Here is an 18,392-nt window from a genome sequence, read left to right as displayed (position 1 = left end):
AAATGAAGAAAACCTGTTATTATGGCTGCTAGCTTTCTGGACTAGTCAGATCATGGCTGTTGTCTTTTCTACATCAAATGCACTCTGTTGTGAGGACACTATAGCTGTCAAGAGACCACATGGCATGTACTTCTTTTTCCCAGACAGTCCTGGCTTTTTAGCCAAAACCACCTTGAATATTGTGTTACATATTCACATTTTACTAGCTTCAAAATCTCAATATATACACAGCACTTGACAAATTTACTACATGATTTCACATATTACAAATTATGAATCCAAGTTATGTACCCCATCTACAAATTTAGCAATACCATTCTGACTTTCAATGCCAATAAAGGATTTTGATTTTGACAGAACCGTTGCACGATTTGTGTGAAGGAAACATGAATGTAACATGCATAAACAATTTGCTGGATTTCCCAGTATTTTTAAAGATGGAGTTTCTTTTTTACTTGCGCACCTATGATACAAAATCATGCATTTTTTTTCTAGCTAGATAGCGTCACATTGATTTACCATGCAATAAATATATTTGACAAAGCTTCTTTTTTAGAACATTATACTAGACAGACCAATATAAAACATTTTTATAGTAAACTGGACAGAGAAGGCGCTATCTATCTAGCTAAACTGAACAATGTGTATCTTAGAAACTTGAGCTTACACCGGACCCGGTCGTCCCCCCTTCTATGGTCATAGATAACCCAATTTACTTCACAGTGCTTTATTTCTCTGGATTGTCATACCTGAAAACACCCTGAAGAAACATAGCTAAGGATGACCGCTACAAATCCCCATAAGTACGTGGTTTAAGGGACTCTTCTAATGCGACTTCACACATGTAAACAGTATTGGCTATATGAGCAGTGATCTGGACACCCTGAATCTCTCCTGGTTTATCCAATGCAACAACGTCAGGGCAGGATTCATGAATATTTTTCACAACAAAATGTTATTGATTTTATAGATCGGGTAAAGCAAAACTGCAGTCCTCCACAGTCAGGAGAATCCTGCCACAATGTTAAGCATACAGAAGCAAAATGCAAGCCCAATCAGAAACAACCCCACCCGACACCCCCATCACCCGACACCCCCATCACCCAACACCCCCCAAGAGCCCACTACCCACCCCTTATCCCTCCCTAACCCTGTGCACGTGATCATTGCCAGTCACTAGTAATCGGTCGGATCCAGTAAGAGAGCCAGTGTCTCTTCAGGCCCGCTGCCCGTCCACTGAATCTGTTTCTTCGTCATCCGGTTCCACCGGGGGATCCAGTTTCAAACCCCTATATTCCGCCCACCTCTTCCAGATCTTGAAATGTTTACGGGGGCAACCTCTTGCTTCGAACACCGGGCGCTCCAACCCCATGCAATAATCAATCCCTGCTTTCCAAGCACTCAACGGGGGAGCCCGCTCACTTTTCCACGCTTGCGCCAAGTCCCGCTTGGCAATGACAAGGCCCAGCAGCAACAGATGACGCTTGTAAATGTTACCTCCAACACCCTCTAGGATATGGAGAAGGGCCAAATGAGGAGTCCGGGGAAGATCCCATCCCAGCACCTCCGACAGACAGCTCCATACACCCCGCCAGAACCGGGACAGACCAGCACAGGACCACACAGTATGTAGCAGCGTGCCCGTTTCAGTACCACATCGCAAGCACTCCGGTGACCCAATCAAACTCGCCTTCCACAATCGCTCTCGCGTATAGTAGGCCCTGTGTAGATATTTGAACTGAATCAGGCGGAAGCGCACGCAATAGCTGCACCCCGCGGAGACTCCAGAGCCTCCCTCCAATCATCCTCGTCCAGTGGGCCAACGTCCCGCTCCCAGGCCTCTTGCAGTTTAAGGAGGGAGGAGGAGCAGTGAGTGACCAATGTTTGGTATATGCGGGACACTTTCTTATCGCCTAGATCTCCCATAAAAACCTTAGCCTCCAGAGGGCTGAACTCCGGCAGTGACTCCAGGCCCACCAAGCTAGGTCCAAGTGCGTGGCGGAGCTGAAGATATTTAAAAAATTGGGTGTTGGGCATACGATACTCAACTCTGAGCTCTTGAAACGACTTGAGTGCCGTGCCGGATACAACATGTCCTAGCGATGAGATCCCAATTGAGTCCCATTTGTCAAACCCCGACAGCGTGGCCAATGTGGGGAGCTGCCCATTATGCCACAGAGGGGTCTCGGCTGTCAGTCTGCCCCACCAACCCATGCGGCGCAGCGCTTGTCGCCATATCTTAAATACCACCTGTGTGGCACGGGGCAGCCGCCGCCGCAGTCTGGCCGAATAGAGAATCGTGTGCAGAGTGTGGCCTCCCATCAGCAGGTGCTCCAATGCGTATGCAGGGTCCCCTCTATCTCCATACCACCATTCGTTTAGGACCAACACGTGGGAGGCCTGGTAGTAGGACAGTACGTCCGACGTCGCAAGCCCGCCACAGTAAGTGGATAGAAAACACGTACGCAGCGCCACTCTGGCGGCGCCCCCAGCCCATAAGAAGCGTCCTAAGGCCGAGTTAACCTGCCGAAACCACTGGAGTGCAATCGGATGTGGGTGATTCTGCAGTTGGTATAAGAGGCGCGGGAGTGCAACCATCTTAAATATTGCAGACCTGCCAAATTCATGAATATTTTGAAGTATATTTTCAGACACTGCTGTAGCGATGTAATCTAATTTACTGAAGTGAAATACAGTTGTCCAAGTCATTAACGTCTTTGAATCTTTTAAATTGTTTTACAAAATATTTGTTGCTTGATATGTAAACAAAAACCTTTGATTACAGCTCATTCTTTGGCACTTTGTGGGAAATTCATTAATTTGCTGGCTTTCTTGTCCCTAACATGGAACATGTGTGTTACTTCATGGCTGTTTTCAGAAGCCAATCAGATAAATCACCTGAAGAAAATGGGAGGGAAAAGTAGATTGTGGTGAAAGCCATTAGGTGGGGATTCAGTACCACAGGCACCATAGGTATTTGTAAGAAAACCTAGGGGTCTATGTAGGAAAGTATCATAGAAATTCCTATTTCTTCAACCCAACGTCTAGCATCGCCAATCTAGTTAGAGTTGAGACTAAAGAGTTCTCACAAGACACAAGAAACCAAAAAGAGGGACCACCAGTGATTGTAGATCGAAAAACCTTTAATCGGATTCCCATCAAAGACTTGTGATGATCAATGTTATCATTTGGTCATCCTTAGGGTCGTGTGTCTCTGGATCATTGAGACAAGGGACGTACCCTGTGGTGGATAAGGGTTCAGACCCGCAATCACTGTTGGACCAAATGGAATTGATCTGATGGGATCTAGTGCCGTGCAAAAATGATAAAGAGTGGTGAATTAAAATAGGATAGAGAACCTAGAGACGGAATTTTTAATAGGGAAGGGCTCTTCCTGTTAAAACCAAGAACAGTGCAATATAATAACAGTTTAAACAAATATCTGCAAAGGGGCCAACATGTTTCAGCCTTATGGGACAAAGGGACCCAGGCTTTCTTCAGGGCCTATGTTCTCAAAAATAATGCTACTGCATATAGTGTAAATAATGTGCCAAAGCAAAACTAGCAAAAACCAAACGTGAAAGTCATTCTTTAACAGCAAAGGATATGTATTACTCCAACGTCTGTTAATTTGCCTCTGTGACAAATGGTGAAATCAGCAAGTCTGGCAGTAATGCTAACTTAAGGAGTCAAGCGTTAAACCTGGACTTGTCCTGAAACCCATATTGCAAATAATAGTAAAGAGTTGGAAGGCAGGAAAAAGTGGATGGCCAGAACGGCAGACAACAAAGTCATTGTGTCCACCCACCCACTACCATATCAATAACCTCAGTTTTATCAGTGTTATGTTGTGAGGAGTTTACAGCTATCCAGGGTACTATGTATATCAAATTAACTAATTGTATCATACCCACCTATGTTAGGGACTATAAAACTTTATAAATAAATAAATTAAAATCTGTGCCCAAACTATGCATAGAAAAGGGAAGACAGATATGCCTTTGGTGTGGGACTGGTGTGGCAGTTATGCACGACCACATTAATCTACTCTCAACTGGGAATATTATTCCAACAGGTGTATGTCGAAATATAGACTATGAAAGCACTAAGTTATGAAAACATGGCGAAAATATAGAGGATTAAAATATCGCTAAGTTAGGTGCTTTTTTTAAAGTGTGGGTTTACTTTAACTCCACATATATGTACCTTGATGATATACCTACCTCCACAGTATTTATTAGTCCTCAATATTTTGTCTACGATATTCTGGTATCACAATCTTCTGAAGTTTATAGTAAGGTGGAATATTGTTACAAGCAGGTCCCTTGTTGTCCACCAAAGAATTTAACAAAAAGGCAGAAAATTAGGCTCCTCTCATAGTGAAGGAAATTGCTCAATGTCGGGGCCTTTTTATTAGCAGTGACAACATGTGGGAATGAACTATGAAAATCACTTTGCTATCTCCAGTAGCAGGGACCAGATAAAACCTGCCTTAGGAGAAGTACAATATTTACTTTGTTGGAAAAGCACAGGGATCATTAAGATCATAAAATACCAATTCACATTATAAACACATAACAAAACAATCACATAGGAAAAGCAGACAACATTTTAAGAAGCATGCAATATCTGCTATGTCTGTTGCAGTTTCAAAAGCCCCTTGCAGATTAGCTAAAAGCTTGCACATATCACCCATTCTAAAAGGTCACGAGACAGGCACTACATTTCATTTGCTAAAAGTACTTACCCGGACCAAAGCAGCATATAAAGAGCCCGGGCAACCACTACTTTACCTCTCACAGCACAGAGGTTGCTCTATCTTCTGGAGATAATGGGGATTACCTCTAGGCAAGGCTGTGTGATCTGTCATCAGAGAAATAGGTGCAATTCACAGCATAGTGCATTGTATTGTAATTACATTTATATAGCGCTTACTACCCCAGACAAGGCGTCAAAGTGCTTTTCCAGGCAGTAGCGCGCTACTCCGGAACCCATGAAGGGTTAGTGGTGAATTAGTACAGTGTAAATATGAAAGTAATTTGAGCGGTCAATATGTTAGTCAGTCATTTGGATTGAGAAGGATTGTGGAGGGATAGAAGAGGGAAAAAGGTTTGCATTTATATAGCGCCTGCCGCCCCCGACAGGGTGCCGAAGTGCCTAATCGGCAAGCAGCACACCACCTCGAAACCCACAGTATAGTGAAAATACGAAAGCAATAGGAGCGGTGGACATGCCAGCCGTCACCTGGATCAAGAAGGACAGTAGAAGGACAGAGAAGGGAAAAGGCCCACGCCTACACAGCGCCCGCCACCCCCAAAGCAACCCTCAGGCGAGCAGCATGCTACTCTGGAACCCACAAAGGAGCCGTGGTGAACCAGCACAGTGAAACACAAAATCAATTTGAGTGGTGGACATGACAGTCCACCACCCGGATTGAAAAGGACAGTGGAGAGATAGAAGGGAAGGATCTAGAATTTTCACTCTGTTTTGGAGCCCAAAGCAGCAGGAGGAGGCCCGGCATGAGCAAAAGGGAGGTGGAGGGGGATGAGCAAAAGGGAGGCGGAGGTGGATGAGCAAAAGGGAGGCGGAGGTGGATGAGCAAAAGGGAGGCAGAGGGGGAAAAGCCAGAGGAAGGGCCCAGAAAGGCCTTCTCTGGGGGATCGGAACAGCAAACAGAGGCACAAGAAGATGGAAGGAGGGGCGGAGTAGGGAAAAGTCCCGAAAGGGCCATCCTGGGGACCATAGCAGCGGCACGGGGCTCGGCGGGATGAACGAGAGCGTGGAGGCAATGGGCACATTGACAAAGACAGAGGGCGAGAAATAGGGCAGTGCACCAGAAAGAGCAGCAGAAAGAGGTCGGAGACGAGTCAGAGTTGAATCAGAGGACACATTAAAAGCAGTACAGTGTGAAAAACAGGGCAGTGCACTGGACATGCCGAACCAGAATAAAAGTAACATAAGTAAGAGTAATAAATATATAGATCCAAAAGTAATAAAGATACCGATCCACAAGTACGTGGAAGGTACAAAGATGCATAAAGGAAGGCAGCATACGCTGACCAAAGATGCACGGTCACGGCTATACACTACGAGATATGGGACTATCATGAATGCGACCAGGGTGGCAAAAGTCTCTGGTAACACGGTCAAGCAGATTGTGGCTTAAGGCTGCCCTGTGACTCAGACATGAACAGAAGACTCGGTTAGGCTATTCACCAGTGGTACCACTGCCTAGCAGAATACTGCTTTTGACAAAATCAAAAAATACAAAAAAGGATTGAATGGAATGCTTGAATCAATCTCATTTAATCAAGTAGTAAGAAACAGGAGTTCTAATTAGATCACAGAAAATCAAAAATACATTAAAGAAGCAAAGCTAGTACACAGCTCTATTGACAGGATATTTCAGATAGAAAAGAGTGCTGGTACTTTTTACTGCAGATCATGCAAGATTAAAAACCATTAACACCCAGACCAATCAGAAGATAAACAGCTTCTTAAGTGTCAAACCCTGTTCAGGGCAGCAGCTACTGAGCCCCAGTGGTCGTGGTTGAGGTAGTTTGTAGTTCGTGTCCTGTGGTCAGTCCTTCTAATGCTCTAAAAAGTGGGCCAAGTGCGACCTTTGCTACACTTGAATCTAGTGTAGCAAGAACAAGCAATAACATGCTTCTCAGGTGGCGGTGAGGGACGGGGAGGCTCTTTGGGCAAGAAGCTGAGAACTCAACACACTAACAGATCAGGTCCTGCTCAATGCTCATCTTTTACATAAAAATAAAGTTCTTTAATCATGCCCCAGAATTTCCCGATTAAGAGTAGAGACAGCTTTCAGCCACAATGTCGCCAGATGGAGCACCAATCTCTTAAGTCTGAGGCAAACTGTCAGGTGACACAAGATACTTTATCTGGTACAGTTGTTTGCATCCCACACAAACACTGTGCAGAGCAACTGGAGTGACCCCACCATGACACAGGTGACTCCTGCCTTTGCTTTATGGGCAAATCAGCTTTCTCTGGATGCTCTTCATGCTGGGGCAGTGGACTTCTCCTAGACAGACTTTCAACCTGCAGGGCTAGGCAGCCCCATTTCTTCTCTCAAAAGGTTTCTGAGCTCTTCAGGCAGACCAGCCACTCCTTCAGCTGAAAGTGAACTTCAGGTAGGTTCCCTAACCCCTGGGAGACTGGCTGTCAGGCATAATTGTTAGATCTCTGCAACTGGTAACCATCAAACTTCCTGAAGCAGTAATAGGGGATGGACAAAATAGCAGCCCCTTTCTAGAATCTTTCTCACTATTAATAAAAACTGAAGTACCAACCTCCTACCATATACTAAATGAAAGTGCTCAATAAAAACTAATTAGCAACTCCTTGCTAACAAGGCTCATGGAATGGTTAAAAGTAGTGGTCTACATCCTCCCGCTTCAATGTCTGGCTCGCCCATTGACAACTACAGAACTGCAAGCAATACACTTCCACTCTGGGCAAAGCGGTCCCCATCCTCTATGTTGTGCCAGGCTAAAACTTGGGGCATCGAATTGGATCCTTCTGGTCCCAGTGTTCAGACTCCTAGAACACACAGACAATGCTGGACAGCGCAGCAGAGGTCACCATAGCTCGCAGAATCCTGAAAGATCATCTGGAGAGAGTGGATCTGAATGAATGCATTCAGGTTGAAACTGCCGACACCAGGGTTAGTGGTCCCCTCCACGTTGTTTTACTTCCCTGGGACAATAATTGGACATTGACCAGACCTTGAACCTATCCCCTAACCTGCTTACATATCACGTGGTCTTAGATCACAGTTGTTTCCCACATACGATGATCTGGAGGAGGACCTCCTCCTGATCTGGGAAAAGGAACTCACTGGTAATTCCATGAGATTGATGAACCTACTCATTGAGAATTGTGAGAGAAAGGTGACCAAAATTATACAGGAAGTAGACATCTTAGAAAAAGAAATAGCGGACTTACAGAAGGCGGAAGGAACTAAGAAAAACTATGATATCTTGAATAACATCCTGAACAAATATGAGGATGACATTAAACAGAGGAAGGCTCGTAAACTGAAACGGGACGAACAAGACTATACTATGGGCAGGGTTTTTACCTTCGCTAAAAAATTTGACACTCTGGTTATGAATGATACACTTAACAAGAACAGCAAGACTGTGTCGACTAGTAGTATTAATACTATTTCTTCCAGTAGTGTCTCTATTAGTGGGGATGAAGGAACTAACAACACTAATGCAGACCAACAAAATGGAGTAGTACCATCCACCTCCTCCTCCTCTTCCTCTTTTTTAAAGGAGGTCCAACGTATAAAATTGGGCAATTCGAAACAGCGGGATCCAAGGGGAGAGGGCGGAGTAGGCCCAAGAGAGGTAAAAGGGGTGGCCGGAAACTCAAGCGTAAGAACCCAATATCAGACCAGATCATGGCAGGCCAATCAGGGGAGGTAGACTGTACCAATGATATTCAGATAATGAACTTAACAGATACAGATTTGTCACAAGAAACAATTTCAGCACTCAAGAAGGGACTTAATTTTTGCCCTACGGATGTTTGCAATGTAATTGATGTAAAAATTGATGTGTACAAATTTGTCAGACAACTGAAGATTAAAAAATTCTTTGCAACAACAGGTGTGAAAACTGATCGATCTTGTAATCAAGTGTGGGGGGACTTATCGATTCATGATGTAGAAGCAACAAGATTACTGCTGTCTATTACTGAAAACGAGAATGATCCTGTCACTCTACAACGGGTATTGCAGGAACTTGATTACTGTACTAACTACAGTGAGGATAGTGGCCTAAAAAATAAATCAAAATGGACCCCGAAATTGGCTAGCAATAACAATATCGATGCATTTTACAAGATCGTATTACAGGAACTGAACCTCTTAGAGAAAAAGATAAGGACATCTAAAACCTCGCCCTATTTGAACAACCTCACAATGGGTGAGAGAAAAGCACTAAAAACGTTGGCAGCAGATCCCTCCCTTGTGGTTAAGGAGGCTGACAAGGGGGGAAACGTTGTAATAATGCATAAATCTAACTATGACAACGAAATTATGAGCCAATTAAATAATCAAGCTTGGTATACTGAATTACCCTCCAATCCAATTTTTGGAATTGTAACCAAAGTTAACGACCTTTTAAAAGCCTGCCATCAAGAAACCATCCTATCTGACAATGAGTATAAATATCTAACAGTGGACCGTCCACGTTTCCCGTGCCTATACACCTTACCGAAGGTGCACAAGGATACCACCAGTCCCCCCGGAAGACCAATAGTATCTGGCATTGGGGGGCCCACTGAGAAATTATCTGAATTCGTTGATATCTTTCTAAGACCGCATGTTACTAGCCTTGCCTCTTATATTAAAGATACGAAAGATGTTTTAAATGTTTTTAATGACTATAATTGGGAACCAGAAATGTTGTAGGTCACAATGGATGTTTCACAACTATATACCAACATCACACATGACAAGGGCATCCTGGGATTGGAATATTTCTTATTCAAGAGACCAGTTGAGTTACTTGACCATACAAATATGCTTTTGGCAATGTCTAAAATGATCTTGGAGAACAATGTTTTCCTCTTCAATGACAGATGGTACCGCCAAAAATGCGGGGTGGCCATGGGTTCCAGATTTGCGCCGTCCTTTGCCTGCCTCTATATGGGGTGGATGGAGACGACGCATATCTGGGGCCCTGGTGGTGCAGAATGGCATGACTGTATCAACTATTATGGAAGATATATCGATGATCTTTTATTTATTTGGACAGGTGGTGTGACTCAACTTCTAAGATTTTTTGAGTATATGAATAATAACCAGTTTAACATGACCTTTACCATGAACTACAGTTGTTCTGAAATTACATTTCTGGACCTCAAGTTTTATGTACATAATGGCAAACTGTGCAGTACACTATTTAGAAAAGAAACCGCATGTAACGCTGTGTTGCATGGCAGTAGTGCACACCCTAAGTCACAAATCAACTCTATTCCCTTTGGCGAATTCTACAGAGCTCGCCGTAACTGTAGTGAGGACACTGATTTTATATTATGTGCTGATGACATAGAGAATAGATTTTTGTCTAGAGGTTACGGTAAAACTATCATTAGTAGAGCTAAAAACAGGGCAATGAAACTTAAAAGATATGTAACCCTTCGTACTAAATCTAAGGAAACTGGAACCAAAAATCCGATTAGATTTGTGACCAATTATAGCTTATGGTCTACACACATCTATGGAATTTTAAAGAAATATTGGTTTATGTTAATTTCTGACCCTGTACTTAAAGAGCATATAATGGCTCATCCATCTATCACCTTTCGTAGGGGTACCACGATTGGAAATATGATCAGCCCCAGCTACCCCAAAAATGTTCACAAACTATCCTGGTTACACTCTCACAATAAGGGCTCTTATAGATGTGGGAACTGTAGCATGTGCAGGATGTCACTACATGGGTTAAAACACTTTAACTATAATGACTCAGGTACCTACCATATAAAAACCCACATTGATTGCACTACAACTTATGTTATATACGCTATACTATGCAAATGTGGTAAAGTTTATATTGGTAGCACCATTAGACGACTAAAAGATCGAGTCAGTGAACACTTTAGGGGCTTGAAAAATAGGGACAGCAGAGTCCCTATAGCTGCTCATGCCATGGACTGCCCGTTTCAAACAGAACACCTAACTATGTCTTTTCATGGTATAGAGACCATGCCCACTGATGTAAGGGGTGGAAACCGTGAACTCAAACTCAGGCAACAAGAAGCACGTTGGATAATGCGGGTTCATGCGGTGGAACGGGGTCTGAATTTTGAGGACGAACTACAGTTCTTTTTGGTGTAATTCTTTGTGCTAACTGAAATTTTGAATCACCTCCAGAAACCTATACATCTAACTATGGACTATTGGATGAACTATGAAAAAGGATGATGTGTGTAGTGTGTAGATCTCACAGGGAAAGTATATGGAAGAATATACCCCTTTGGGACTCTTTTATGATTATATTCTGTTATATCTTGTAAATTGTGTTTAGTATTTGTATATGTATAACAAATCTTGCACAACAGATATATGAATGTTATCATTGTACATAATTGAAGATTATGGATTCTCTGTTTTACCTTCCGTCTTCTCTAGTGGGAGAAACTTATAAGATTGTATGTTTTCACAGATTATTGGTTTCCTCACTTTTGGTGTATATCTATTTTTCCCCCTCTTCTTTCTGATATTGTAGTGTTTTTTGTCTGGCTCTAATACTTGGTCTTATCTGTGCTTTATGGACGGACTACCTTTAGGATGATAGAAAATATATCTTACAATTGCACGAATTACGGTGCGTTTTTGGAATACTTTAGCTCCCCTTACTCAATTTCCCAACACCTTGCATCTCATTCTGGGCATTACAAGATGTCGGATGTCTGGAGCTAGATCCCGCTCTGATATTGCAAAACGTTTGAATGGCTGTAATACTTGGGTTCACTTATGCTTTGGTGACGGACCACTCTTATGACAATAGAATTTATAACTAATGACTGCACGACTTACGGCGCCTTTTGAGATAACCTTTAACTTTCCTTATTGAAATTCCCAATACTTTGCGTGTTAATTTGGGGCATTACAAGATGTCGGAGGTTTGTAGCTAGATACCGTTTAGTCCTACCTCTAGGTCTGATGTCGCGTGTTTTGGACGTTTTATACAACTTGAACAACATGGCGCGGTAGCTGCACGCCGGTTTACATTGGGGAACTTGTCTCTGTGGATCTCTGTACTCGGAGGTACGTGGGGCCGCTTTATAACTGAATTTTAAACTACATGCGCTACTATAGTGATTTGGCAAGTGCACTTAGTATATAAATTTGGTTAACGACCCTATGATATGGGTATATATACTTTCTTTCCTCCTGGCTTTTGGCCCGTCTCTAAAGTTATTAACTGTTTAAGGAATGCTGTCGTCTTATATTTTCTTTGGTAATTAACTGTGTATACGATGGTTTTCACTATCGCCTCGGAAGCAGTACTTTGCCGACGTTTAGCTTTGAGGGGGGACTATCTAACCTAGCTTACGTTATATTTGACTTCTAGGTAACCTTCCTATCGGGAAAATATTGAACTACTTAGTCCCTGGATATTTGGGACAAGAACTGCCCTTTTTTGTTTGTGTTTGGACGGACAGGACACCTTTGAAATTGACTAATACGCCATATGTTGCATGTCTAAGTAAGTGCAACATTTTATCTATACATATGATCTGTTGGTATTTACGAATTGCATTTTTTTCGTGCCTCTTTGATATTGGAAGGGTCATCCAATATGTTTTTGTATGCAGTTTTGTTGCAGATTGTGAATTGGGAGTTATTATCTCTGGATTTCTACATTACAGCTTCATGAAACTTCCAGGGTGAGCCCATCCCTTTTAGTCAGTTCACGTTTACTGTATTTTATTTTACATGGGGTGTGGTGACTATCCCTTGCCCTCTGAACAATCTCTGGTTATAACACGTTATGAAAATCTATGTGAAACACGATTCCTTATTCATAACAACATCACGTGTGTCACTGGTCACGCAATGGTCTTGTCATTCACGGTGTCTGCTTTTGACTTTTTATATCTGGACGCGCTATCTGTCCCTGCACAGACGGTTTTCCTTTCTCTTGGTCCATTTTTCTCTCTCCTTTCGGGAATGTTCGATATGGGTCTAACTGAATTTTGAATTAATTTTTGCATAAAAACTTTTACCTGCCTGGATGGCTTGTCAATGAAGTGTTCTCAAAATAACTTTGAGATACTTTTTGTGAACTTTGTAACCCTTGTGTTGTATTAAGCAATGGAGTTTTTTCAAGACTACTTGGAGATACTCTTAGTGAAATTTGTGTGTGGTGCAACCTTATAAATAATTTGTATTTTAGGGTTTGAACGAAAGCCACTTTGCTTACTTAATGTGAATAGCAAGTGTTTTTTGACTCTTGACAACCTCTCTTGAGTGGAATGTAATTATGTATACTTATTGTAATATTTACAGCCCTGACGAAGTCATTTGGTTTGGATGACCTTGACGAAACACGTGTTGGCAGCGGTTGTTTTTGTACGTGTGAAGATTGGATTAACTCTACTAAAAGATCAAAGAAGAATAAAACGGAAAAACTCACAAAAATTGGGACTTGATATCTTGATTGAAATATTTTTCTTTAGCTCAGGATCTAATGTTCATGGTTTAAATTGTACAAAAGTGGCCCCTTTGGAGTCACACTTTGTCTGATCCTGGTTGGGTGACCAGTATCTGATCCTTTTTGAGCTTACCAAATAGTGTTTTGCATTAATAATTTTTTCTTTCCAGCGCAAACTTTCCCCACTCACCCGTTCTCCTTTGTGTTGTACTGCTTACATATCAGGAATTGAACCTGCGGAACTTACCCCAGACTGTGGAGACCAAGCGATTTGGATGATGCCCAGTGGAGCTACCAGATAGCTAAAAGAGGAGAATGGTTGAGGACTTCCCTAACCCCCCCCCCCCTGCCGTCACCTACCCAGCCGGACCTTGGGCAGATTTTCCCCTTGTCTCTACGTACTCTCTTCCTCCTACCCCTTTACCCTATCCTCTCACCCTTCCTCGCTCGATCCACCTTGTCCCCTATGTTCTTTAAATGCTTTTCTTGATACTTATCTGACTTCTAACTGATGTAAATTGCAACATTATTGTTCCTCATGTAAAGCACTCCTTCTCCCCTTGCCACTCACACTTGAGGTATGGTATGGTATGGTATGGCACCCCTTGCCAAAGCACTCCCTCTCCCCTTTTTTGGGGAAGGATCCAGTATGTAGGCCTTGGAGTCTCAAAGACCCCTCTGAGAGAGTCCACTACGTATAGGGAGCCTCTCGCAATAGAGATACGGAATTGATACCACTTCCCCTGGGACCACAGTTTACCGGACTTTGGATCAAAGCTTTGACTCGTCTTCTGGTTTGTGTCCCGTCACCCTTCACTCCCCCTCCCCTCCTCTTTCCATGCTGTGTCTCACCCTCCCCTCCTCTTTCCCTCCTCCATTCTCCGTCTACTTCCCCTGCTTCTAGCCCCCCTCCCCTGGATCTCCCCCCTTGCCTGCTACTCTGCCTAGCCCCTGTCCTTTGTGCCCTTTGATTAAGCACTCCTTCTCCCCTTGTTGGGGAAAGATCCAATATTTATACTCTGGAGTCTCAGCGAACCCGCTGAGAGAGTCCACTGCGCCAAGGGAGCCACTCACACTTGAGGTATGGTATGGTATGGCACCCCTTGCCAAAGCACTCCCTCTCCCCTTTTTGGGGAAGGATCCAGTATGTAGGCCTTGGAGTCTCAAAAACCCCTCTGAGAGAGTCCACTGCGTAAAGGGAGCCTCTCGCAACAGAGATGGGGAAGTTATACCACTTCCCCTGGGATCACAGCTTACTGGACTTGGGACGTTGTTTTGACTCGTCTACCGGTTTGTGTCCCCGTCACCCTTCCCCCTCCTCTTCCCATGCTGTGTCTCTCACCCTCCCCTCCTCTTTCCCACCGTCATTATCTGTCTACTTCCCCCGCTCCTACCCCCCTCCCCTGAATCTCTCCCCTTGCCTACTTTTCCCCTTACATATTTGTGATTGTTTATCTCGACCTTACAAGTAACTATGTTGCCGTGCTCAAAGAACTGTGTAACCTTTGTAACGATGTAACCTGTAACTATGATCTGATGCGCATGTAAAGCGCTCTGATACCTCCGGGTCTAGCCAGCGCTATATAAAACCTTTAAATAAATAATAAATAAAAGTCTGCACAAAGTTCTGAGCTTCACATAACACCATAATTTTACATAAGAGCCACCAGTTGGGTGACCTCTCCTTGAGATAGAAAAAGGCCGGGTCACACTACTGATTAATAAACCACAATGTGTTGCCACGATCACTATGTGATACATCGAGGGAATGGACAGTAATCCAATATCCGCTATGAAGACACACTTGGTGCTCCCTTCATGGAAAGAATAAGTTCTTGACTTGGCATTACCAGGGGCAGCCTTAGGCTTAGTCTATGTTAGAGTCACAGCAGTGCAAACATACAAGTAAAGATACTAGTTTTGCACGCCCAAGCATAGAACATTCCAGTCTCAATAAAAAGTTTATTAAAATCAATGGTCCTTACAAAAAAAAGTTAGGGAAGCTTACATTTATCCGAATTCTTTTATTTATATACAGAGCAAAAGAAAAGGACATAACTTACTTGAAGGCTCCACAATGCAGATCTCTTTGCAGTTCACCCTGCCATCGTGCTCTGCCTAATCGCTCAAGGATGCAATAAGAATAATCTGACAGATTTATTTCAGGATCACCTTCCCAACCAATCAAAGCCCTAGTGCGCAAGTTCTGAGATGCGACGATTACCAGGAATTCTCCCCACCTGCAGAAAAATACAGCATTTAAATAAAATTAAGAAATATAATCAGTCTTACATTTTCATGGTCAATTAGTGAAATACTGATTGGGCTACTAACACGGCTCTGAAGCAGCTTTGATCACATTACAAATTTTTGCCTAAAGCGAAAGTGGACAGAAAAATTTGCATATAGTGTTTGAAGAGTTTTGTTTCACACCACCTTAAGCATAACTAATACCATCGGTGGCTGCGTCGGAACAGGGATGGTGGGGGCAAAATGGATTTAAAAAAACAAAAAATGTACTTACCTTTTCCTTCGCCGCCACAAGTCTCTCCTCCATCCTCTTCCTCACGATTTGCAAGAAGCACCGGAAGCACTCAGGCTTCCGACTCTCCCATCCAATCACAACGCTGCAGGGGCAGCGTCGTGATTGGTATGAGCGTCTGTTTGGACACTCAGGCAGTGCCTGGGGAGGCTGGGCATGTTCTCCACGGGGCTGTGCAATACAGCCCAATGGAGAACATGCCAAGTGCGCATGACTGTTTGGTCGGCCCAAGAGGGCTAGCCAAACCGCCATGTGCACTTAAGGGTGCAAACCACTCCTCACTCTCCTTGGCGTCACAGAGCCTAGCCCCGCCCCCACCTGGCTCAGAGCTCCACATAGCAAAATAAAATGATAACGTTATGTTATTATAAAAAAAAAAATTCTTTTGTGCACTGCTGAATTAGCAGTGGGGCGAAAATCCACCGCTAAGGCCACTGACGAATACCCAAGCCCATTTTGCGCTTTCCTTGGAAAATTATTGTGGTCTAAGTTGTGAACCTGTGTGATCACAGGTGGTGCTCCTGCATACCACCGCCACAGTCAGAACGTCTCGGGAGAGGGGGAGGGGTCTCGAGCACTTAGGATCCTTGGCTGTATGATGCGCATACTGATGGGAGAAATCAACTAAGGGGGAGGGAGGGGCTCCGAATACAGGATTATATCACAGACTGCAGCTCCTGTAATGTAGTCTCTCTCAACAGAAGACACTGGGCATGAAAGGATACAAATGGTTGTTTCTATAACTAGGGTGTGGGAAACAACAGCTGTAACATTTGATATTTGAAAAGTGCACACATACCACCCCCTTAAGGAGTTCAAGCCTTTGGGGGCCGTTGGGGAAATTAAGTTAGCTATTGCCCAGAGTTACATGATGCTGAGCTGTGCTGCCACCAGTGCCGGGGATCGAACCTTGAACCCTGTGCTCTGGAGTCAGCTGCTCTGGCCGCAGCACCACACCTCTCCCTCACACAATGAACTAGGTCTTAACAGTGAGTTCCCCAAGGGTCGTGCCGCCCTGGCCGCACATCGGATAATGGCAATTTGTTTGCTTGTTCTTTATAAATGTCGTCCTCATGTTTTTCAGTCGGAATAACTCATGGGTTTGTCTCGTGTTACAGGGCCGTTACTATTAAAATTAAATTTAAAGAACGTACCCTACTTCTGGTGTGTCTCACCAATGCATGCAGCCACTGCAAGATAGGCCTCCATACATTGATATACAGTTTAGTCAAATAACACACAGAAGATGAGGGGTATCCAACTGCCTGAGGCTCGGAACTTCACTCATGGGGAGGGACGGGGGGGAGGGGCGCTCTTATGGTAAATACGTCCCAAAGTTCTGAAAAAAGGAGGTGTGGGTTGGCTGGCCACATAAGATAACAGTGCAGTGACAATTACAGCAGTGACTAGGATTATACCAACAACAGAGTTCCATAAGTACGACCACAGTTGCTTTACATTTACAACGACTCTTTGCACTAACAACTTCTTACTAGAGTCAAATATTGCCTTAACTGCCAGAAGGTGAGGTGGGCTGGGTAGGTTAAATGAGACATACTAGTAGGCCAAAGTGTGCGCCTGGGAGTGGACTTTCCAAGGTTGCATCATGGGGTAAGCCTTCAGTGATTGAGAGACGCCCCAGAACCCAGATGTTTTACACAATCGATTTCATCTCTTTGAGGTAGGAAGGATTGGTTATGAATTGGATGGGATCGATTTAATCTCTTTGAGGTAGGAAGGATTGGTTATGAATTGGATGGCAAGCTTATTAATGAAAGTCAAATCCAGTAACAATTGGTGAATAAACTTTTGAACACAATTTGATTTAAGTTTGCAATTTTGTTGCTCAGGGAACAATCTTTTAGCAACTGAATGGATTTTATATGAATGCACCGAAATATCAAAATAGGTAGGTAATGGGGCAGAACATGCCACGTTATTACATTCAACCCTACATTTATTTTATGCCTGCATATTTTTCCTCTTACATAATTAAGTCAAACCTGTTTCACAAAATGGCCCTACATTTCCACAATGGCCATGCCTGAAAAGCATCAATACGGAGGAACCAGTACCAAAAAAAAAAAAAAACCTGCAGCAAATTCACTCTCCAATTTTTGACCAACAAATAAAGAGGATCTGCAAAGCTACGAATGCTTTCAAGAGATTGCACTTATGGCGACCACCTAATGCCAAATAAAATTCTAAATAGTGACTGATAACTTTCTAGACAAATGGTCAATCTCCGGCACACTGAGAAGAGAGGATTCTGCCTCATACAGCTTTTTTTTGCTTAGCAGAAACGACAATACCTGGGAGTCTATAGTGATGCAATGTTCAGTCATACGTAGAGAATACATTACAGAAACCTTTAGAAGAAGCACCTCCTTTTTGTTCACTACTCAACAGTATGATAGGTGCATTCTTCTCCTGTTTCCGAAGGCTGTTTGAATCCAGTCCCCACCCACACCCTCCCTCCCTCGCTTGCACCCAGAGTGCCTACTTATGGCAATACATTTCTTTGATAGTAGGTTTTTCTGTTGCGGCTTGTATTCTTGTGCAATGTTAAGTCCGGTAGACATTACGTAGTCTGGTTCCACTGTGAACATTCCAGCAGAATGGTTGTAGCAGTGGAGCCAGACAGATCTGTG

General features: G+C 43.4%; 1 protein-coding gene across 4 annotated transcripts in view; it reads right to left on the bottom strand.

The window, feature by feature from the left end:
• The window catches only part of GTF3C1 (general transcription factor IIIC subunit 1), a 2,559,884-nt gene that overhangs the window by 2,338,781 nt on the left and 202,711 nt on the right, over positions 1-18,392 (bottom strand). For all 4 annotated transcript variants that reach the window (XM_078662887.1, XM_078662886.1, XM_078662885.1 and 1 more), the window contains exon 3: positions 15,263-15,439. In XM_078662887.1, the coding sequence (XP_078519013.1) occupies positions 15,263-15,439 (177 nt within the window). The remainder of the gene's footprint in view (positions 1-15,262; positions 15,440-18,392) is intronic.

Source organism: Lissotriton helveticus, chromosome 10 (assembly GCF_964261635.1).
Source record: "Lissotriton helveticus chromosome 10, aLisHel1.1, whole genome shotgun sequence".
NCBI classification, from domain to species: Eukaryota; Metazoa; Chordata; class Amphibia; order Caudata; family Salamandridae; genus Lissotriton; species Lissotriton helveticus.
This window is presented reverse-complemented; position numbering and strand designations above follow the sequence as displayed.